At 46.9% G+C, this 23,450-nt stretch overlaps 1 protein-coding gene across 5 annotated transcripts in view; it reads right to left on the bottom strand.

The window, feature by feature from the left end:
- LOC123598767 (cytochrome P450 27C1) overlaps positions 1–22,911 on the bottom strand; it is a 36,124-nt gene extending 13,213 nt beyond the window's left edge. The window contains exons 1-9 of one of the 5 annotated variants that reach the window (XM_045479418.1): positions 22,322–22,907; positions 15,540–15,730; positions 14,163–14,362; positions 12,326–12,535; positions 11,124–11,287; positions 7,094–7,260; positions 5,831–5,909; positions 5,194–5,397; positions 301–1,798 (exon numbers count right to left, since the gene is read on the bottom strand). In XM_045479418.1, the coding sequence (XP_045335374.1) occupies positions 1,682–1,798; positions 5,194–5,397; positions 5,831–5,909; positions 7,094–7,260; positions 11,124–11,287; positions 12,326–12,535; positions 14,163–14,362; positions 15,540–15,730; positions 22,322–22,732 (1,743 nt within the window). In that variant the 5' untranslated portion in view covers positions 22,733–22,907 and the 3' untranslated portion in view covers positions 301–1,681. Of the gene's footprint in view, positions 1–300; positions 1,799–5,193; positions 5,398–5,830; positions 5,910–7,093; positions 7,261–11,123; positions 11,288–12,325; positions 12,536–14,162; positions 14,363–15,535; positions 15,731–17,751; positions 17,908–22,321 lie in introns of those variants that run through there. The other 4 variants (XM_045479422.1, XM_045479420.1, XM_045479417.1 and 1 more) reach the window with 4 other exon arrangements.
- Positions 22,912–23,450: the final 539 nt, after the last annotated feature.

Below are 23,450 nucleotides of genomic sequence, written 5' to 3'. Positions count from 1 at the left end.
TGTGTTTCCTATGAGCTGGTAGTAAACCTACAGGCTTCCCCAATACAATTTCCATTTCTTTGGTAAGAACGCTTGATAGTCCCTGCCATCTGCTTCCTGTTGCGTCACCTCAGGAGGCTCCTAAGGTCTGTCTGTCCCTCTGTTCATGAGACGGAGAGCTGAGCAGCGGTTATCCACCTGACCTGCACTCCAGCTCTTCAGCGTGTGCCGATTGCCAGGCAGGGCCAGAGTTCACGGGGCGGGAGGCAGGGGAAGAGGGGAGGGGGATGCCTTGTAGAATAAGAGGTCCCTTCAGGTTGCTTAGTCTCAATTCTTTTTAATTTCAGTCACAAACAGAATAGAATCATAGCTGGTTTATAAAAGCTTACATACCTCAAAGTAATCCAACATTTTGTCAGTTATTAGGACATCATTTCATATTTAACTGTACACATTTTTACAGCTCTCATACTACAGTTATTCTGTCTTCTCACACAGATTTAATATTGTTACATACTTTAACAAAAACAGTATGTGAAATGAATATGATTTCTACTTTACTGGAGGGTTATTTTGCAACCCGACTAACTAAAGGCAGGGGAGACATACTGTATGTATTCGTAGGGAAGTGATTTGGGGGAAGCGTTATGGGCAAAGATTTATGGGATTGAGAACAAGCAGTTTCAAGCACGACCATGCAGAGAGAATGTTATCAAATGGTGTTTTTTTCTTATTAGCGACCAGCAAGTAGCAGGAGAGGCAGCAGAACTTGGCACGAGCGAAGAGTGCCGAGGCCCAAGGCATCCACTTGGAGCCTTACATAAGCACCAGCCGCTGGATCACGTTTCCAGTCCAGATCTTTAAACTAACACCATGAAGATAAAAATATTATTTTATCTACAGCATGTCCATTTACATGTTTATTTTTCCTCGCAATAAAAATGTACTAAAGTTACGCTGTTTTCCACGATGCTTCTGTAATTCATTTTTCTCAGCCGAGACTATGACATTCCACCCTGTCAGGTTTTCTTTCTTATACATCTGCTCAGTGTTTACACTCGGTTAGAAAACCCAATTATTCTTGGTTTCACCAGGAGTTCTCTATTTTATTGATTATTTTTTTTAAACAAAAACTAACATTCAACTTCTTTAGGAGCCGTCACTGGAAAAGGAAGCACTAGTTTGGAGAGAAAAGTAAGAATATGGTTCTTTTAACTTTGAGCCCTGCTCAGGATAAAATGTTGACTCTGGCGCTTTCTTCCCATAATTGTGGTCTTACAGAGACACGTTTCCTCGTCAGATTAGAAACAATAAGTTGAGCTTGCCTCCTGACAGGGTCCTGGTGCAGCATTACAGAACATATATTCAAGCACTGAATTTATAAGCAAGCCAACATTTCCTTGCAGAAATGCATAGGAGACTACGCCTAACTGAATATCAAGTAAGACCACATAGGAGATGTGAGAATTCAGTGCCACTGGTTTTTAAACAGCCATTTCCCCAAAGAAAAGGCAGCTCTGGTTTGCAAAAGCCAAATAATCTTTTCACATTACTTTGCCTAAAGATTTAGGAGTCTTGCAAAACATGGAGGGAGGCCAGCTTATCAGCAAGACAGCCTCTGAAAGTGACGGTTTCCTTCCTCCACCATCATTTGTTGACACTGGTTTGTGGCAGGCGGCTGGCTGGGTTTAAAAATCCAGGATCACTTTCTGTTAACAAAACGCACGTGGATGGGCCCCCCTGGCGTCAGAAGCCCGTGGGTTTTGGCAGGAACTGCTTTAGTCCAAGAAGATGTCTTGATCTCAAAATGCTGAAGCAACTAAGAAGAGAAAGAGAGAAGGGGGATTCAAAATTGGGATAGTACAGGACTCGTAGTGCTCCAAATGAGGGCCCCTCACCTGCCCGCGATGGCCGTGGGCTGCAGGGAGCCCAGGAAGTAGGCAGGACGCCAATTCCCGTCAGGACGGTGCAAGGGAGATGCCATGCTTCTGAAAGCAGCACCAGGTCCTGCACAGGAGCCTGGTCTGTCTGCTGAGCAACCGTGAAGCTCACATGACAAAGGTATGCAGACACGATGTTCAAATGACTTAGGCTTTCTCAGCCATCTCAAAGCTCCAACTCCTCTGCTTCCTCTTTAGGTGGAGGGAAAGAACAAATCAAAGGAGCAAGGAGGACAGAGAGATAAAGTGAAATCCCAGGTTTCCCTCCGGCTGGGGATCTGAGGTGATACAGACCCAGGGGAGCACACCACCGGGGGGTGGGGGGCAGGTGAATCATTCCAACAGGCTTCAGTGATAAATGTCCTTAATTTCTCCTTAATTTAAATATTCTTGATCTGGGGGCGCCTGGGTGGCTCAGTCAGTTAAGCCTCTGACTTCGGCTTAGATCATGATCTCATGGTTCGTGAGTTCGAGCCCCATGTCGGGCTCTGTGCTGACAGCTCAGAGCCTGGAGCCTGCACAGTCTGTCTCTCTCTCTCTCTCTCTCAAGAGTAAATAAACGCTAAAAAAATATTAAATATTCTTGATCTGTACCTTTGATCCCATTTCTCATTTCTACGGTCCAGAAGGAGAACCAGCCTTACCACTCAGGATAAAACTAGAGACAACCTCCAGAACGAGTTTTAAAAAGCACCAAAGTATGCGTCAGCCTAAAGCAATAACCTCCCTGACCAAGCGGCCGTGGCCTGATGTTCCAGGCCACCAGTGGGCTCAGGAACACAGCAACTTGCTCTAAAGACCTGTGTCAGAACACACATGGGGGCCTGTGTGGCTCAGAAGGTTAAGCATCTGACTTTGGCTCAGGTCACAATCTCATGGTTCGTGAATTCAAGCCCTGCATTGGGCTCTGTGCTGACAGTGTGGAGCCTGCTTGGGATTCTCTGTCTCTCCCTCTCTCTCTGCCCCTCCTGTGCTCACTCTCTCCCTCCCTTTCTTTCTCAAAATAAATAAATTAATTAATTAAAAAAAAATCAACAACTGCATTTTTTGCTGTCTCCTCCGCATTGCTAGCACAGTTTACGTGTGCCTTCTCTCTCTTTTTTTTCCCTGACAATTACAAATAGTGATGTTCCCTTTCTGTATTCGCACAAGTAGAAATGAGAACTCTGATGGGGCACCTGGGGGGCTCAGTTGGTTAGGCGTCCAACTTCGGCTCAGGTCATGATCTCACAGTCCGTGAGTTCGAGCCCCGTGTCAGGCAGGCTCCGTGCTAACAGCTCAGAGCCTGGAGCCTGCTTCGGATTCTGTGCCTCCCTCTCTCTCTGCCACTACCCTGTTTGCACTATGTCTCTCTCTTGCAAAAAAAAAAAAAAAAAAATGAAGCAGATCCATTTGTATGTTAATAGCACCAAACAAAACCTCATCACTGCCACCAAACACCCTGTTTCTGACCCTCTGCCAACAGGAGCATCAGGCAAGACTGGCCTCTCTTGCTCTCGCAGTGGCCTCTGGTCCTTCGGGCAGCCAGAGCAGGGGAAGCAGTGAGCTCCACGCCTGCCTGAATGACCCTTGGTAGGAAATGGCCTCAGCCTGTCCGGGACGTGGCCACACAACGTACAGCAGAGTTTTATGGAGCCTAAGACCTTCCTGAAAAGCCGAGGGCACTCAGAGCAGAGCAGAGACAACAGCAGCTCCCGGCCCGTCGGCACAGACCGCGTATGGACACTGCTTAGTCCCCACACAACCAAGAAGTAGGCATTTGGCCCATTTTGTGAATAAGGAAATGGGCTCGGTGTGGCTGAGAAGGCTGCCCAGAGTGTCAGAAACAGAAAACAGCTGAACTGGGCCCTACTCGCCCTGGAATCAACACCTCACTGAGCTGCTTCTCACCTCCGACACAACTGGATGGGCCAGCGTCCCACGGTCCCCAGGATGGCTGCTCTGGTGACACCCCTGAACCTTGCCAGCAGCCAACACATCCTGACAGAGGTGGGAATGTCCCTTTACACACACCGGCCACCAAGCTTCCCTGACCTGAGCCACCCAACTCCAGAGAGGTGCCTTCCCCCCACACTTCCCTGTACATCCTCTCCCACTGGGCAGTAGCCCCTCAACTTCTCCAGCTCTCAGAGAGCCCCAAGCACCCACCATCCAGAATCCCTCTCCACCCCTCCCAGGCTGACCAGGCTTCCATGGTGCCTTACACCCTCTCTCTCACTGTCATCAAGGTCCCAACCCCTCAGCGCTCTGCTCTAAACTCTGTGAGGCTTCAGGAAAGCCCCTCTATGATATGGGGAGGCAGAGGATGCAGGAAGGAGTCAAGACGCCTGGGTCGTGCCATGCACCTGTCATTCTGTGACTGTGGCAAGTGGCTCCAACTCTCTGAGCCTCAGTTTCGTCATCAGTAAAATGGAGAGCTTGGGTCATGAGGTAATCTCCATGTTCTTCCAATGCCACGTCAATGACAATAGCTCCCAAAACTTGGGCCAAGGCCTTCCATGGCTAAGCTAGGTTCATCACAGTCTTCCTAAATTTGCAAGACAACCTAATTAAACCTAGGTTTAATTTTCTCTATCAAATTCTTTTCTTTTATGAAATTTCCTTCAGACATTACTTAGTATAGTATAGGCCAAAAAGCATCTATTTTAGTATTAAGAGATTAAATGTAAGGTATTCTCCAACAAGAACAAAGCCTTCCTGATGTTTGGCAGCCTAAACAAGTGTGAGAACCACTGCACTGTGTGAGTGGCTGGTTCACACATCTCTTAGAGTGCAGCCCGGTGGTCACTGGAGTCCGAATCGCCCAGCAGGCCCATCCCAGACCCACCAAATTACTCTCTCTGCGGTGGGGTCCTGGAACCTACATTTTAAGGAGCCCCCTAGTGCCTTTTCTCTCCATAACGTTTGAGGACCACTGATTTGACACCTTCCCGTTCACATGTGCCCAGAGCTCCTAGTGTGACAAGAGTTGAGCTCTCGGGCCCCTATACACCCTACAACACCCACATGTACACACCCCGGTCCTTCAGGCCTCCAAGGGCCTGAACTGCTGCCCTACAAGTCCAAGGAGGCAAGAGGCTCAGCAGGTGGTCAGGGGACTAAGGAAGGTGGCTACTGTGGGGGGTGGCATTTTAAAATATAAAAGGGACTTAACATGAAGCTCTTGCTTTTGAGTTTTCCAAATCACATCTCCTCTCCCACCCAAGCCTTGGTCCAGCAGAGCCCCGTAAACCAGGCCAAGGTGGAAGGCCAACGTCCGGACCCACGCACCTACCTGGATCACGACGAGGTGGATCTCCAGTTCTGCAATTCTCCGCCCGATGCAGCTCCGAACCCCGAACCCGAAAGGGATGGACCCAAAGTTGTCCACTCTGTCCAGGCTTCCTTTCCGCAGCCAGCGCTCCGGCCGGAACTCCTTGGCCCGAGGGAAGTTCTCATCCTCGTAGGAAGTGGCATAGTGGCAGAGGGCCAGCTGGGTCTGAGGACACCATTTGCAACCGAAAAGGAATAAAGAACAGGATGGCGGAAGGCAGAGCAGAGGCAAGAGCCCCGGGTGGACAGTCCCTCCAGAGGCACTTCTGGCCAGGAGGAGGGCCCCCAGGATGGCAATCCTCCCTCAGGATCTGAGCAGGAGATTCAGGTCCTTCAAACCCCCTCAACCCTCCAACCCCCACACTGCTGTGTCCACAGGCCTCTCAGGGAGGGAGGGAGAAGCCTGCGAGCTACAAAAATCTCTGGCTTTGCTTCTGCTCCTCGCTTCTGAAGCCCGGTCTTCATCGTGCAATACGTGCAGAAGGAAAGGAACCTACTGATATTTGCTCGGGCGCAAGGGCTTCGTCAACATACCAGCACATTTCCCATTCAGCCACACGGCAGAGCCCAAGTGCCCACACCCTGGCAGCCAAACTTACGCCTTTGGGAATCAGGTACCCGCCAACAACCAGGTCTTCCTGGGTGACTCGGCCATTCCCTGGAAGCACTGGAAACAGCCTGGAAAAGAACCAGTGGAAGCAGGAATGGAACAGCCACTTTTAAAATATTGTGCTAAATTTTCGAAAAGTCTGGCTATTTTGCCATTTTCGTTTTCTACAACGTAACACATGGTCCGGTTTCAACTAAGAAATCTCACAAGGACCTTTGTGGCTCCTTAGCTGTGGCCAGCGAGTATTCTGAGGGATGCGAAGGGAAGCCCCACAGTCAAAAATGGGCACAAAACACAAAGCAGAGCCTTGAACGTACTATTGTGTTCCCAGGAGGGAGAGTGTGGAAGAAATTCTGAAACTTACATGCACCCGGGACCTCTTTATCAAGGAATAGTCCACAGGACTTGGGGGTCCAAGGAAACACATTTTGAGAAATGCATGTCCGTGTTTGGATTGTCTTAGAGAGGCAATCCGGAGAAAACTCTGAGTAAAACTTTAATTGACAAATACCAGTAAACACACAGCTAGTTATTTTTCTCCCCCCCAAGGTTAAACAACATGCTGTAGACTGAGAATCCAATTATTATAATGGGTACTATGTAAATAACTTCTGCTCTTTGTCAAGGCATTTCCTCCACAGAGGAACACTGTGTTCAGGATCCTTGAACCTCAAAGGAGGAAGAAGGTTCACTGGCCACCTAATCCCACCACCTCCCACCCAAGTCCACCCATGGCCACCCAGAGCCCTCACATCCCGGCTTTTCTGAGTGTCGGTGAAGCCCTGTCAGGGACTGAATGAGCCTCGCTGTTTGGTGTCTCCAGTCAAACTAGCATATCCACACGAGAACCACAGTCTTTTGTAAGCAGGCCTGATAATTAGCCAAACAGCCCACAAATATTTTCCTGATAAATCAGTCTTGTTCTGGTTTACCTTCAGAGGAACAGACACCTAGGAGTACTGATCCAGGAGCACACTGGGGAGTGTGGTGAACCAAATCACTAAAGCAGAGGGCTCCAAAGGGCTTTATGAAGAAAAATTAATATTTCAAACTGTAAAACAGAATAGCCTTTCTACTATTCTGACAAGGGCAGAGAGGGAACAAAGATAGCCATAAATAGCTCCTTCCTCAACATTTCAGCCACTGAAGGATGTTGGCACATTTGTTTTGGACCCGGTTTTTAGTCAAAAGTGTGAGTCGTTACGATAAAAAATCAGAGACTTAAAAGGCACAGTTTTGGCAAGGCTTTTACCTCAAGGTTTCCTTCAGCAGAGCTCTGACCAATGGGACTTTGGGGACATCAGCTGCCGTTGGGACATGTCTTTCCCCCAAATTCTTAACTATCTCCCGATACACGGTCTGCTGCACTTCTGGGTGCCTCGCAAGGAGATACACTGCCCAGGATAATGTGAACGATGTCTAATAAAGAAACCGGCAGACATAGGCACAGGAGTGAGCAACACCAAAGATTTAAGCAGCAGGCAACATCAGGCATGAAGTCATGTGAACATAAGCATAGGTGAAAAGTCACGTTCGTAAAACTCCATCGGAGTATGTTAGGTCTTACCAAAACAAAGGTGAGTTTCCTAATTCACTCCAGAAAAAAAAAATACTTTGGAAAGTCACATCAATTGTGTGATTCAATTGCTCTTTCGATAAAAAGCCAGAGGAAAAATTATGTTAGAACTTCTTTGGATCACTTAAAAGCAATCTGCCTCCTCTTCAGTGGAGTCTGAGAGGACTTGGGGATGCTGGTCAAGAACTTCCTGTGACCTTCTTTGCAAGGGTCATCTGGCTTTTGCTAGAAAAGGCCTGAGACTGCCCATCAGCCTGGGGAACTGTTCAACCTTCTGGCATTCCATAGCCCATAATAGCTGGGCGAGGCCCGCTCTGTCTGCCTCATCTGTGGCAGGATTACTCATTAGCTCTAGTTTCCATGCACTTATCAAGTAAAGCAACCTATAAGGATTTAATAACTCATTTATGCAAAACAGTGTCTTTTTTTTTTTTTTTAAGTAGGTGTTCACACCCAGCACGGAGCCCAACTCAGCTTGAACTCTCGACCTTGAGATCAAGACCTGAGCTGAAATCAAGAGTCAGACACTTAACCAACTGAGCCACCCAGGCACCCCAAGCAGTGTCATTTTTTATACCACTCAGACTGAAGAATTACATTTCTGGTTATTGAGAATAATTCTATTTTATCCTCCAAGACTTTCACCACATTTTCACTATTATCTATGTGACTGTGTTTCACTCTCTTATAAGCAAGGAAATTCCACAGTATAAATGCCCTTTCTTTTGCCTAAAAAAAATTTAAAGTAAGTTGGCCATACTGATATCATATCCCTGTAATAAATATTATATGTGTTTAGAGGGCAAGCTCTTCTGTAATATATATAATGTACAAGTTCTTCTTTATAAATGGTAAGGGAATCACTTAGAAATGTCTATTAAAATTACATTTATGTGGAAAAACCAAATGCGGTATATCCAGACAATGGAATATGACAGGCATACCTTGGAGACATGGAGTGTTGGGCTCTAGACAGCCATAATAAAATGAATATCACAACAAAGCAAGTCAAATGAATTTTTTGGTTTCCTGGTGCATATAAAAGTTATATTTACACTATACTGTAATCAATTAAGCATGAAATAGCATTATGTCTTTAAAAAAACCCAATGTACATACCTTAAAAAATACTTTATTGCTAATGGGTAAGGGGCAGTAAGGAATATACTCCTGAAATCATTGTTGCACTATAAGCTAACTAACTTGGATATAAACTTAAAAAAATAAGTTAAAAAAATAATAATTAAAGAAAATTAAAAAAAGAAAAAAATACTTTATTGCTAAAAAATGCTAACCATCACCTGAGCTTTCAGCAAGTCGTAATCACTGATCACAGACCAGGAATTCTTTATTATATATATTTATATATAGTATGTTACAACAAATATAATATGTATTATGTTACAACAAATATAGCAATAATGAAAAAGTTAGAAATGTTGCAAGATTTGTCAAAATATGACACAGAGACACAAAGTGAGCAGGTGCTGTTGGAAAAATGGTCCCACCAGACTTGTTCAACGGAGGGTGGCCACAAACTTCTATTAGCAAACACACAAACAAACAAAAACATGATCTGCGAAGCACAATAAAGCAAGGGATGTCTGTCCTTGGTAATAAAAAAGAATAAACTGCTTTGAAGTCATTTTGCTGAGTGAAAGAAGCTGGGTGCAAAATACACACTGTATGTATGATTCTATTTCTATAAATTTCTAGAAAAGTGCGAACTGATGCTCAGTGTCAGAGCAGATTGGTGGTTGCCTGGGGCAGGGGTGTGGGAAGAGATGGACTGAAATAAGGGTGAGGAAACTGCAGGGGTGGTAGGAATGTTCAGGATCTTGATTGTGGTGGTGGTTTCATGAATGACTGCATTGTGCTTTATCCTGTATCTGCCAGCAATTTGTATCAAATTGTACCGTTTCGGTGGATGCAGTTTCTGGTGCATATATTACACTGTAATAAAGGGTATGTTTGTTTGTTTGTTTGTTTTTAAATGTTTATTTTTGAGAGAGAGAGCACAAGTTGGAGAGGGGCAGGGAGAGAGGGAAAAACAGAATTTGAAGTAGGCTCCAGGCTCCAAGCTGTCAGCACAGAGCCTGAACGGGGCTCGAATTCACAAACCGTGAGATCATGACCTGAGTCGAAGTCGGATGTTCAACCGACTGAGCCACCCAGGTGCAGGTTTTGTAAAGTAATAAGTTAGGAAACGAATATGAAGTTGTGAGACCGTCCCTTCCTTTCTGTGCTCCACCTCATGTGATGCTCTTAGCTACCACCAGGCGGCAGGAGGCACAATGCACCCAAATCTGCTTAGAGGCAAGGCCATCCACTCACTCATCGTTTCCGCATTCAAGGAAACCCACGCCACCCATCACATTCCCACAGCTGATTAGAGTTTTCATTGATCGCCTTGATTTCATTGGTTAGTTTGCATTTGATTGAAATTGTTTTTGTTTTATGTTGTGGAAGATCCATAAGAATAAGGAGTTATGCTAATGTTTTTGCTTTTACATGTTTATGTCCCCTTATAATAAAAATAAGTCAACTTGGAGGGGAGGGAGGTCTGTGCCTTATTCCTGTTTCACTACTTCCTTTTAGCAAATTTAAAAATGTCTCTGTAACTATACCCACATGTGTATCATTTTCCACACATGAATAATGGTATCCTATTATACATTATTATAATGATTTTGGAGAAAACATGGTTCCCACTCCCAGCCAGTAACCCATGTTAACAATCCAGTGTGCACCCTCCGTACCTCCTCCACATGCACACAGACAGGCCAGTGCCAAGCCACCGTTTGCTTTACCAACATGAGCACAGCACACACACTTTTCTGCACCTTCATTTGTCACTTAACAGGAGGGTACAGAATTCCCACCCAGTCACTTGGCAGTGCTGTTTCACTCTGACGGCCACCCTTCCTTGGTCACAGTACATTATGCATCTGCCACAATAAATCTATTCATTAGGGTTTTAAGACTGATACGCACACATGTTCATAACTCAAACTGTTCATTACACTTCTCTTCCTTTTTTTAAATTTTACAGAGAGAGAAAGCGCACGTGTGCAAATAGGGGAGAGGGGCAGGCGGGGGGGGGGGGAGAGAGAGAGAGAGAGAGAGAGAGAGAGAGAGAATCTCAAGCAGGCTCCACACTCAGCACAGAGCTGGACATGGGGATCGATCCCATAAGCCTGGGGTCGTGACCTGAGCCTAAATCAAGAATCAGATGCTCAATTGACTGAGCCACCCAGGCGCTCCTACACTTTTCCTTCTTTCTGCCCTCTTTAGTAAGTTTTGGTTTAAAAGTTACATGGCTTTATGAGATGAACCGTGGAGCTCTCCATGACCTTCAATACTTTAAATGATAAACAATAAGGTTTTTAACGTCTGTGCCTTCTTCATTTCTGATATCATGAAGGAATGGTTCAATGTTTGCAAATCAGGAATGATTTTTCAAGCATTAAAACATAATTGTTACTTTGCGTGTGTGATAAGTGAATGGGGATTACCTTTTTTGCAGAATTAAGGTTTTACGTTTAAAATACATATATATTATTTAAACGTTAGAGTTTTCTCCTGGAGCCTTTCAGCAGTGAGGCAGGCGTCCAGCTGGTACAAACGCGTATGAGATTACTGGGAAAGGCCACTGGCTTTCACCACGCTCTGCTAATGGAGAAGACAGAAAAGCCAAGCCGCTCACTGTGTCGACGCCCGCCAGCAGCATCTCGGTCATGTTGGCGTAGATCTCCTCCAGCGTCAGCTCCTGACTGAGGAAGAGGCAAGAGAGCAGCCCGCCCCTCACTGTCTCCCCTCGGTCCATGTGGCACTGTATGTCCCTCAGCTTATTGTCCACGTGGATCTGGCCTGTTTGAAAAGAGTATTCCTCTTGAAAGACATTCTGGTTGAGAACAATCTCTTCGTCCTCCCGATAACTTAATCTGTGGCAGGTTCCAAAGCTAATTTACCATCAATCTGGGAACCTCATCAGTGGGCCTGTCTGTATAAATGAATGAAAAGTTAAAGACAAGCTAAGCATCTTTTTTTTTCCTCTGAAAATAATCTAGAAGATATTTGCAAATGTTCGCTTTATTCATCAAATAGCCAAAAAAGGACTGGAGTAACAAGAATACAGATCCTTCCCCCCCACTTTTTTTTATCCCACCATGTTTCCAGAAGGGGCAATGGATTGACTATAAAGGCCATGTTACCATAAAAAAGATAGTGGCATAGTAAGTCCATCAGGACACATATATTCAAATGAACGTTGGCCTCTTCAAAAGGCACTGTAGGATACTTCTTTCAAAGTTAGTATTGTTCTAGAAACACTGTTCTAATAAACATTTTGGAAATCTTTTGTTTTGGGAAATTTTTTTTTTTTATGTATTTAAATTCAAGTTAGTCAACATATAGTATAGGAAACTTTTTTAGTGAAACTTTTGGCCATGTAGGAAAACGGATCTTGCTTTGTTGAGTTGGAACAAAGTATTATTTCTTAGTTTGTTTCACCCAGTAAGAAAACAGGAATTTGTCTCTTCCAAACAGCTGCAACGAAGAATGTTCAAATGAGTGTGCCCAGGCCCACTCGTTTTCAGCAATGACAGAATTACTGGACTAAAGACATCGTCTCCCTTAGGCAACATTTACTTGCCTATATCACTGCTAGCAAGTTTGCCAAAATGAGAAGAATCTAAAAATGAGAAATCGGTCAGGTTGCTTGTAGTAGCCACCCACACGCTTTTTTTCATCCAAGAAATCTGTCCAAATAAGCGGTCCAAATAACAACATGTGTCAGCTCATCCCCCGCGGAGCTCCCCTCTCTCTGCACAAGCGTTAGATACACCACGAGTAAAGGCAGTCAGGTCGGCTGGCTGGACAACAGGTGCCCCTGAATTCTTCACTTACTGAATTTGAAGAGTCCGTCCCAGGACCTGCAGAATTCGCGCCAGGGTTTCGGGACGAAGGGGCGGAGCCACCGGGGGATGGCGCCCGCGTACATGGAGGTCTTGAACATGCTGAACATGAGCCCCAGCGCCTCGATGTAGTCCACAGTCAGCTGCGGGACGCTGTTTTCCAGGCAGCCCAGGCGGCTCTCATACAGGATGGTGGCCACTCCTGCCCGGGAAAGAGAGTTTAAACCTGCTTCTAGGTTACTTGCAGTATCAACAGGCCATATCTAGCCACAAAAGTCACTTTCAAAAGCGATGGAGCTGCCCTTCGGAAGGGAGGCTCTGTTCCACCACCGGTCGTCTTCTCCACCACGTCCGGGTTACAGGGCGCTGCACACTCAGTGCTGACAGCCGGCAGGTCCTTCCTTCCACCTGGCAGGGCTTCACCTCATCACACCTCCCTCCCCACGGTTTGTTCTACACCCAGGACCCAAAGCACCCAACCTATCGGCCCCTTGCCCAACCTTGGGGAATTGAAAGGTGGCTCCTCTGGGCCACAGAGGGGGGAGCCCCTGGCCAAGAGAGCCATAAGAAGAGAGGGAACAGCCTCAATGCATCAGGATTTTCCAGTCTTTACAACTCCACCCTGTTGATTGCGTTACTAGATTTGGCAAGCATTACTAGAACTTTAAAAAGTTCACTTAAAAATTAAATTTGAAGTAAGGTAAGCATGCTTAAAAAAAAAAAAAAAAGAGAGAGAGAGAGAGAGGGGCAGGGCACCTGGGTGGCTCAGTCAGTTAAGCATCGACGTTTGATTTCACCTCAAGTCATGATCTCAGTTTGTGAGACCAAGCCCCACTTCAGGCTCTGCATTGACAGCACGGAGCCTGCTTAGGACTCTCCTTCTGCCTCTCCGTCTCTCCCCCACCCTCTCTAGTGCACACATGTGCACTCTCTCTCTCTCAAATAAATTTTTTAAAAAATCTTTTAAAAAAGGAGAGGGGCGCCTGGGTGGCTCAGTTGGTTAAGCATCTAACTTCGGCTCAGGTCATGATCTCACAGTTCATGCGTTCGAGCCCCGCGTCAGGCTCTGTGCTGACAGCTCAGAGCCTGGAGCCTGCTTCCTATTCTGTGTCTCCCTCTCTCTGCCCCTCCCCTGCTTGTGCACTGTCTTGCTCTCTCTCTCTCTCTCTCTCTCTCAAAACTAAATAAATAAACAATTTTAAGTAAGTAAGTGAGTAAATAAATAAATAAATAAAGGAGAAAACTGACGGAAGTTCCTTAGGAAAAAGCAAAGTACAAAATAAAGTGGTATGCTACTGTTTTGTTTCATTTTAGGTAAAAAGACTATTCACATGTATCCCCTTGTATGTGCATAAAATATCCCTTGAAGACACTGGTGACCTCACCAGGTCAGGAGAGAGGGAGAATGAGGGGACTTTTCAGTGAATATCTTTGAGATTTGATTTTTGATTTTAGGACATGGCAATGTCCTACCCGTCCCACACAAATTTTAAAAGCTACAACGACTGTAGTAGAGGCCCTCCGAACTTCTACTGGTTTTTACAAATTGTGCTAAAGCAAGATGTACGGTAATTTAGGAGCATGATTCTTGAGTTAAAAAGACCCGGATTTGAGACTAAGTTTCTGCCAGTAAAAATGGAGATGGTTTGTCAGTTTGCCCACGTGCAAACCAGTGGCGGTACACTGGGCTCAGTTAGCAGGTGAGGGTCACATGTGTGGGTACAGGGCTCAGCACGATGCCTGTGGGGACACAGGACATGCCCAGTGAATGAGAACTCCTATGTTTGGCACATGTCCATTCTTCCATCTCCCTCCTGACTTCACCTCACCTTCCATTGAATATTTGAAGAAAAGGTCATTGATACTGGTCACAGTCTCTCCATCTTCAGCCTGGCTCCTGAGGATGTAGATTCTTTTAATTAAATCTGCAATAACTTGGTTGATTTCTCCTGAAAAAATGGCCACGTCTCTCGGTTTCAGAATTCTTTGTCTCAATACACGTCTCATCTTGAGCCATTGTTCACCCTCCCTAGAAGAGTAAAGTGAGTTTCAAATAATCTTACTTCCATTGACATTCTGGAAAAGAACTCAGAGAACCTCTGAGAGCTCCCCCAGCCATAAAAAAGCCAGCCATATCTGCCGATCCCAATGGAATTAAGACACTGTGCAGGGGGAGGGGAGTAACTTCAGTCTCGCAGTTGGTCAGAGCTTTAACGGGAAGCAAACTTTAAGGGGAAAGATTGCCACTGGGAATCGTCTTTATAAAAGGAATATGATTTCCTTTGAAAAACCTTGCAATAATATTATAATAAAGAGACATGAAGCTGTTGTGATTAGCAAAAGAGAGAAAAGTTTATGTGTATGAACTGCTGAGCCCTGAACTGAGCTCCGGGGCCCACAGCGATGCAAGCCGCAGGTGATAGGGCAGAGAGCAGAGAGCTTTTCTAGCATTTGGCCACTCCCCATCTGGGGCCAGACCCACAGGGAGGAGGTGTTTGATTATTTCCCTCAGAGCAGAAGTTGAGGGATCCTGGTGACATCCAGTCACAGCTTTTATTTACCTCATTTGAGAAACCGATGGTTGTATTTCTCCCTAGTTCATGTATAAGAGCATATATACCAAAGAACCACAGATAGAATTTCTAAACCAAAGGGATTTGGACCAGGGGATCCACAGAGGCTTGTGTTCTCCTCCCTGCCTGAGACTGTGCTGATTAGCTCTTTCTTAGAGGGCACAGAGGTCTCCGTGAGGCTTGTTTACAAGTAATAATCAAAGCCTGTTGTGTGTTGGGAACATCATCACATGGTGATCCACGGAGGAAGGCTCTCGGCCCTTCCCCAGGGTCTCCTAGAGTAGCTGCCTGCCTCCTCTCCTGCCCACAGAGAGGATCTGTGAGCACCCGCTCCCCCTTGGTTGTCACTGAATGGACACCTACAGCCTCAGAGCACTGCTTGAGAAACAGCTCTCCCCCTTTACCAGGCTAGTGTGACCCAGCCTTGTCCCTGCCATCTAACCTCTTCCCAGAGGAGAAGGGACAGGGCCCTCCACACCAGTATTTAGGAAATCACACAAGGAGGCTGTTTTGACACTATTCCACTGGGAGTTCTACAGTTTATTAAGGCTGATTTTCAGAGCCCAGCATCCAGGCAGGGGTCTCCCTGGGCTCCCCACTCCCACCCATGGCCTGACCAGGCCACATACTCACGCCGAGATGAGCCCAGTGGATCTCCCTCGTAAGTGTCGGTACTCCTGCCAGGACCCCATGTTGGCTCTCTGGGGCGCAGCCCCCTCTGCCCGGAGCACCTGAGCCACCATGTCTCGGTCTGCAATAGATACTACAAACTGAGGACCAAAGTGAGACTTGAAGATTTTTCCATATTCCCGTGTGTGCTTCTGCTGCAATACCATGGAGAAACCAAAAAAGGAAAAAATGCACAGATATGATATACCTTTGACATGAACATTTCTGTGTTTTAGGGGAGCAAAAAACTGGGGCAGAGGAAAGCTCTACATTATACAGAGCTGAATCAGAGTTGTGACTTTAAATATTCCTGAGATAAACGTACTTTCACATCATTAATCATATTCACTAAGTTTTCTTATTCTTTAGAGCTATGTTTTTAACAATACTTAGCTGTGTGGAGCAACAAGAGAGAAATGTCATTATGGGTGGAGATGAGTTGCAGAGCCTTCAATGGCCTGAGCCAAAAAGACTGTGCCAACCCCCTGTTCCAGGCCCTCAGCTGCTCTGCCCCCCTACTCTGCAGAGGGAGAACCCTCTGCAAACAACCTGTAATGAACCTGTAAAAATAGCCCCCAGTGCGAAAATGAAAGAAAAGTCATCCAGATTAGAAAGAGAGAAGCAAAGCTATCTCTAATCACAGATGACATGATCTCACATACAGAAAATTCTAAAGAATTCACTAAAGAACTGTCAGAATTAATAAACAAGTTCAGCAAGCTTGCATGACATAAGATCAAAATACAAAAGTCAGTTGTATTTCCATACACTAGCAATGAACAATCCAAAAGTAAGATTATGAAAACAATTCCATTAATAATAGCATCAAAAAGAATAAAATGCTTAGAAATAAATTTGAGAAAAGAAGTGCAAAACTAACACTCTGAAAACTATAAAAGATCATTGAAAGAAATTAAAGAGCTAAAAAATGGAAAGCTATCCCATGTTCATGGATTGGAAGATTTAATATTATTAAGATGGTAATACTCCCCAAACTGACCCATAGATTCAACATAATCTCTATCAGAATTTCAGTTGGCTTCTTTGTAGAAATTGACAAGCTTAAAATTCATATGGACATGCAAGGGACCCAGAATAGCAAAAATGACCTTGAAAAAAAAAAAGAGTGACGTTTAAGGGTTTCCTGATCCCTATTACAAAACTTGCTACAAAAACAACAATAATCAAAACAGTGTAGTACTGACATAAGAATAAACATCTAAACCACTGGAGTAGAATTGAGAGTTCAGAAATAAACCATACAGGCTCACTTGGGTAACTCAGTTGGTTAAGCATCCGACTCTTGATTTCAGCTCAGGGTCATGATCTCATGGTTCATGGGATTGAGCCCCACATTGGGCTTTGCACTGACAGCACAGAGCCTGTGTGGGATTCTCTCTCTCCTTCTCTCTCTGCCCCTCCTCTGCTCTCTTTCTCTCTCTCTTTCTCTCTCAAAATAAACAAATGAACTTGAAAAAAGAAAGAAAGAAACCCATACATTTGTGGTCAAATGATTTTCAACAAGGATGCCAGTGCCAAGACAATTAAACAGGTAAATAAGAAAAGAATAGTTTCTTCAACAAATGGTACTGGGACAACTGGATATCTATAGGCAAAGAATGAATTTATATCCTTCTCTCATGCCAAACATAAAAATTACCTCAAAATTGTTCAAGCCCTAAATGTAAGAACCAAAACCATAAAATTCTTAGAGGAAATGATAGGGGTAAATCTTCAGGATCTTGAATTTGGCAATGGTGTCTTAAGATACAACACCAAAACCACAAACAACAAAAGAAAAAACAGATGATTGGATTTCATCAAAATTTAAAAACTTTTGTGTTTCAAAGAAAGTAAAGACAACCCCCAGAATTGAAAAAATATTTGCAAAGCACATATATGATAAGGGATTTGTATGTAAAATATATAAAAAACAACTCAATAAAACAATGAACTTATTAAAAACTGGGCAATTATTTGAATGGACATTTCTCCAAAGAAGAAATACAAATGGAGAATGAGCAGATGTAAAGAAGCTCAACATCATTAGTCATCAGGGGAATGCAAATCAAAATCACAATAAGACACCACTTCCCACCCACTAGGATGGTTATACTCAAACAGACAGGTAACAACAAGCCCTGGCAAGGATGTGGAGAAATCACAATGCTCTTACACTGCTGGTAGGAATATACATAGTGCAGCCACTTTCAGAAACATTCCGGCAGTTCCTCAAATGATTAAATAGACAGTTACTACTTGGCCCAGCAATTCCACTCCTAGACATAAATCCAAAGAAATGAAAGCATATGTCAAAAATAAACTTATACCAAATATTCACAGCAGCATTATTCATAATTAGCAAAAAGGTGGAAACAATCCAAATGTTTCTCAACTGATGGATAAGCAAAATGTAGTATATGCTTACACTGGGATACTATTTGTCCATAAAAAGAAATGAGGTACTGGTACACGCCACAACATAGATGAACCTTGAAAACATGATGCTCAGTGAAAGAACCCAGATGCAAAAGACCACATATTATGATTCCAGTTATATGAAATGTCCAGAATAGGCCAGTCTATAGAGACATAAAGTAAATTAGTGGTTGCTGAAGGCTGGGGGAATGGAGAGTTGGAGAGTGATAGCTAAAAGAAACAATATGGGGTTTCTTTGTAAGGTTATGAACCTGTTCTAGGATTGACTGGGGTGACTATTGCATGGTATGTAAATTATACATCTCAATAGTGCTGTTACCAAAAAACAACAAGAAATTACAATAAACGTAAATGGGTTAAACAAATAAATAAGAGAGAAATAGAGAGAGAGAAAGTACCCTCTAGCCTGGGTCAGTGTGGCATAGCCAAGGCTGAGCATGGGGAAAATGACTAAGTCTCTCTTTGGCATTTGCCAATATTTCTTATCACCCCAACTCTTTGCCTCAGAAATGGCAGGCCAGAGGGTCTGTTGTCTTTCCATTCTTCCTTCTACTCCTTAGGTAGAAGATGTTCACTTCCTTATCTACCTGGATGACATTCTCCCCCTCATAGATAAAGACACTAAGAATCAACTGGAATGTTCCTCTGGGTCTCTGAAAAGGAGCCACTGATGAGATGAGTGTTAATAGCAACTACTGGGAAATGGGTCACTTCTCAGGCGAATCCAGCTACTGAATGGGCACCATCAGCACAAGGGAGCAACTGACCAGGCGGGAGAAAGAACAAGATGCATGACCTGGATAATGTATGGCACTTTTTGCTAGTGGACTGCAGAACAGTATAGTCAGTCCTAGCACTTAGAATTTGCATAGACATTAAGAGCACAGACTCTGGAAATTGAATCTTAGCTCACAGTTTACGAGCTGAGCACCCTTGGGAAGTTAAGGTCCACCGTACTTCAGTTTCCTCACCTGCAAAACAGGCAAATAATAGAACTTGCCTCACACAGAGGACTTGGAACTGTGCCTGGCACATGAAAAGAGCTCTAGAAATGTTCATTATTAGTATTTACTTGTTATTATTACAGTTTACAAATTTCACCTGACCTCACAATAGGTTGTGAGATGGATGAGGATGGTCAGACTTCTGCGCAGATGAAGCAACTGGAGTTCAGGGAGAATAAGTGATTAGCCAAGACTCCACAGGTGCTTGTGGAGGGCTAGCATGAGAACACAGGGCCCTCCTGTTCTGTCCCATCTGAAATGGCTGCTGGTGACATGGGTCAGGGTGTATGCTCTGCCACTAAATAGCTATGTGACCTCAGGCAAGTGACTCCGCCAACACTTTGGGCCTTTTCCACCTGTACATGAAAGACTTGATTGGGGTGCCTGGGTGGCTCAGTTGGTTAAGCGGCCGACTTCGGCTCAGGTCATGATCTCATGGTTTGTGAGTTCGAGCCCCGGGTCGGGCTCTGTGCTGACAGCTCGGAGCCTGGAGCCTGTTTTGGATTCTGTGTCTCCTTCTCTCTGACCCTCCCCCATTCATGCTCTGTCTCTCTCTGTCTCAAAAATAAACAAACCTTAAAAAAAAATGTATAAGCCTTGATAGAACTCTCTGTGATCACGAGTCGAGTACAGTAAGCTGGAGGTATGGTAACAGAATAACCCTCTTCTTCCTACAAGTGCCTCAGGAGCCTGGAGAGCAGGGCAGAGGGCTTTCCTAGAACCTTATTCAGTCTGGAACAACCTGAGCACACCTCAAGTGGGGAAACCCAAGGCCATAAAGCACTCCTATGGGGTCCTCAGAGGAGTCACAAGGGGATTTGTGCTCTTGCAAATGAGCACTATTTGGAAATAAAGGAAAAGGGGAGCCCAGAAGGACAACCAAGCTGGAAACCCTTGGGGCCCATCTACCATGTTGCAAGAAAGCACAGATGAGTCAGTTCTACGACTGTCCTCTGACAGGTGTGCACCACCACTCATGACGGACCATGGTGAAAGGCATCATCTGAGCCTCAGGCAGAAGGGCAGGGTTTAGGGTGATGGCCAGAAGCATGGCAAATGCAGGGAAAATACCCATCTGAACTGAGACACTTTCTGGTTGTGGAGAGGTGGCCTTCTAGGTGGCTCCTCCCAGAGATGTAGGTTTTAACAGTGGTCTGCTTCTCAAAGAACCCGGTGGGGGGAAGGGGGAGTGGGGCGGGGAACCAACAGGGGAGGGGGGTGCTTAGACTGTGAGTATAAAATCAGATAGAAGCAGAGGTAGATAGAAGTAGATAAACAAAAACAAAAAAAATCAAGCCGTATTGACTTGTCCACAGTAAATAACAAAACATTTTAAATCCCATTTTAAAAGTATCATCCTGATATCTTATGTACAGATTCCACATGGAAAAGAAAATCATTTTTCACCTCTAAGAAGCATGTCCAGGAAAAACTGTGTAGGGGATGGAGGGAAGGGGCAGGAATTTCAGCCAAATTAAACTTGTTCCTGGGGCACCTGGGTGGCTTAGTTGGTTAAGCCTCTGACTCTTGATTTCAGCTCAGGTCATGATATCATGGTTTGTGCGATCAAGCCCTGAATCTGGCTCTGTGCTGACAGCATGGAGCCTGCTTGGAATTCTCTCTCCCTCTCTCTCTCTCTCTCTGCCCCTCCCCTGCTCTCTCTCTCTCTTTCTCTGTCTCTCAAAAATAAACAAACATTAAAAAAATTTTTTTAACTTGCTCCGGAGTTCTACTGTTTTTTCTCCTAATGAAGCTTGTTTCTCCAACCCAATCAGGGCCTCTGCACCATCAGGTATGTTTATTGGTTGAGGGAATGACCTTGACCACACCCGGGGTGGGTGGTTACAAAAGGAGAAGAATAAGCTTTGAACAAAAGCAAATGGGGGGGGGGGGGGGGGGGGAGAGGGGATGGGAATGGGGAAGGGGTCTTGGGAGAAGTCAGAAGGCCCAGAGCCCAGAAGTAAGTGTGCCCTGGGGTGCGAGCCTTGAAAAAATGAAATCAAGTGGAAGAAGCAGCTGCCACAGTCAGTGAGAGGAAAGGGGATCCGACGACCCTTGATGGGGAGGATCACCTTGCAATGGAAGACAGATTGCAAATTGCGGTGGGGAGAGGAAAGGCAAAACTCGGGTCAAGATGGGAAACTGCACTCTGGGCCGGTCCCAACACTCCCCCCGTAGTTGGAACGACTAGGTCCCTGCCCCAGTCCTGGCAGCCTGCCCAGGTTCATTGACATTCGTGTGGTGACCCCATCATTTAAGAGGCTAAGCTACCTGTGGCCTCTGAACCTCAGGTTTTGGAGGGTGGGAGGTGCTTGTTTTCCATTTATAAAACACAACTCAAAAGGCCTAGAAACGGACGCCACATGACCTCGGTCTGTTAGACACGGTGCCCTGGAGAGCTCCGAGCTGCTCTCTGCGCTCCCGCTCCCGGGGCTGGACCGCGACCCCCCTCTGCTGGGCGCACCAAGTCCCGCTCCCGCTCGCGCCTCCGCCCGCCAGTGCCTCCTACCTGGGGACCGCTCCCCGGCACCCCTCCCCGGGCTCCCTCCCCAAAGCCCTCTCCCCCGCGCGCCCGGTCCGGGGACCTCGCCCTCGCCCTCCTTGAGGCCTCTTTCTTGGCGCCACTTGCTCGGCGTCCCTCCCCAGCATCCGCTGCCCGGTACACCCTCCTTGGGGTCCCTCCTGGGCGCCACTCCTTGGCATCCCTTTCCCCGCTGGGCCTTGTGCCTCCTCCCCAGAGCGCCCTCCCCGGCGTCCCTGTCTGAGCCGCCCTCCTGGGTGCCTCCTGCCCTGAGTCCCCTGCCCGGTGCCCCTGCCTGGTGACCCTTCCCTGAGCTCCCCTCCTGGGTGCCTCCTGCCCGGCGCCCCTGCCCGATGCCTCCTCCCTGAGCTCCTCTCCTGGGCGCCTCCTCCCCGGCGCCCCTGCCCTGTGCCCCGCCCCCCCCCCCCCCCCCCCCCGGTGAGACCCCTCCGGGGCGCCTCCTTCCTGGCGCCCCTGCCCAGCGTCCCCTCCCTGAGTCCCCCTCTTGGGCTCCTCCTCCCTGGCTCCCCTGCCCGGCGCCCCCTCCCTGAGCCCCCCTCTTGGGCGCCTCTTCCCTGGCTCCCTTGCCCGGCGCCCCCTCCCTGAGCTCCCCTCCTGCCTGGCGCCCCTGCCCGGTGATCCCTCTCTGGAGTCCCTCCCGTGCGCCCCTCCTCGGCGTCCCTTTCCGGGCCTGGCCCGGCGCCCCCTCCCCGAAGTCCCTCCTGGGCGCCTCCTCCCGGGCGTCCTCCTGGGCGCCCCCCCCCCCCCCCCCGCGCCGCTACCTGGATCTCGTGGATGCGGCCGAAGCCGTCCTTCCAGAAGAACTCCACCAGGTTGGCGAGGGGGTGGGGGCCCGGCATAACGGCGAGGCTCCTGGGCCCCTCGGTCCGGCCCCCGGCCCGCGGCGCCCCCCGCCGACCCGCTCCTTTGTCCTCGGCCCGCGCCCCCGCCGACAGCAGAGCGCCCTCGGGCCGCCACCGCCGCGGGGCCCCGGCGTCCAGGAGCCCCCAGCGCCCGGGCGCCGGGCTCCCACGGGCTTTCAGGACTCGCGCCAGCAGGGCCATCGAGGCCGCCCAGGTCGGTGGGTCGACTGAAGCAACTTTTTTGTGTAGGGAGCTGCCCTTTGGGGCGGCTCCTGGCTTCGCTTTAACTGGTGCGCGCGGCGCTTCTTCGAGCTCATTCCGCCTGGGCATCAGTTTACACAGACCAGTATTAAAGACTCCCTCCCCTAAGGCTGGGGGAAAGGGGGTGGTCTGTGGTTAGACTGCCGGAGAACCAGGCGGTTAGCTTCTCTTCACATCGCACTAATTCACCCCTTAAGCCTTCTTTAAAACCACAAAATTTTAAATTCAACCCTATTTCTGGCCATGGCCAAAAAAAAAAAGGAAAGAAAAGTCTACTGGGATTTGAAAAAAACATTTCTTCTTTAAAAATTACTATGGAGAGTATACGCAAAAAAAACGAATTCACCTTTTTTTTTCATATTTTGGAAACCGCGCTTTATGATTTCAAGCCTTGCAGTTATAATTCAACATGCAGAAATGTTCGTTTTTGCACATAGCTCGTGATACTGTAAAATGGCCACATGATCATTTTACCACAAGTTCCCGTGGATAATTGCGCGGTCTCCGTTTGGCCTCCAAGGGCCTCCCGGCTTTTACCCCAGCGCACCCCTTCAAGAAGTGAGGAAGTGGGGTGCCTGGACATTGGCTTGAACATTTGGCCTGTTTCCGGTCTCTCAGCAAGACCGGTCCTGTTGCACAGGCTGGGAGAAAGGAACGCAGCTCCTAGGGAAGGTGAGAAGAGAGCGCGGTTCGCCAGCAGGGGCTCAGACCCCAGGGCCTGGCTGCAGAAAGGAAGCGGCCGCCGAGGGAGGGACTTGGCGTGGGACGGCCTAGGAGTGTGTCCTCA

Source organism: Leopardus geoffroyi, chromosome C1, assembly GCF_018350155.1.
Source record: "Leopardus geoffroyi isolate Oge1 chromosome C1, O.geoffroyi_Oge1_pat1.0, whole genome shotgun sequence".
Lineage (NCBI taxonomy): Eukaryota > Metazoa > Chordata > Mammalia > Carnivora > Felidae > Leopardus > Leopardus geoffroyi.
Note: the sequence above shows the minus strand (reverse complement) of the source record. Positions and strands in the feature narration are given on the sequence as shown.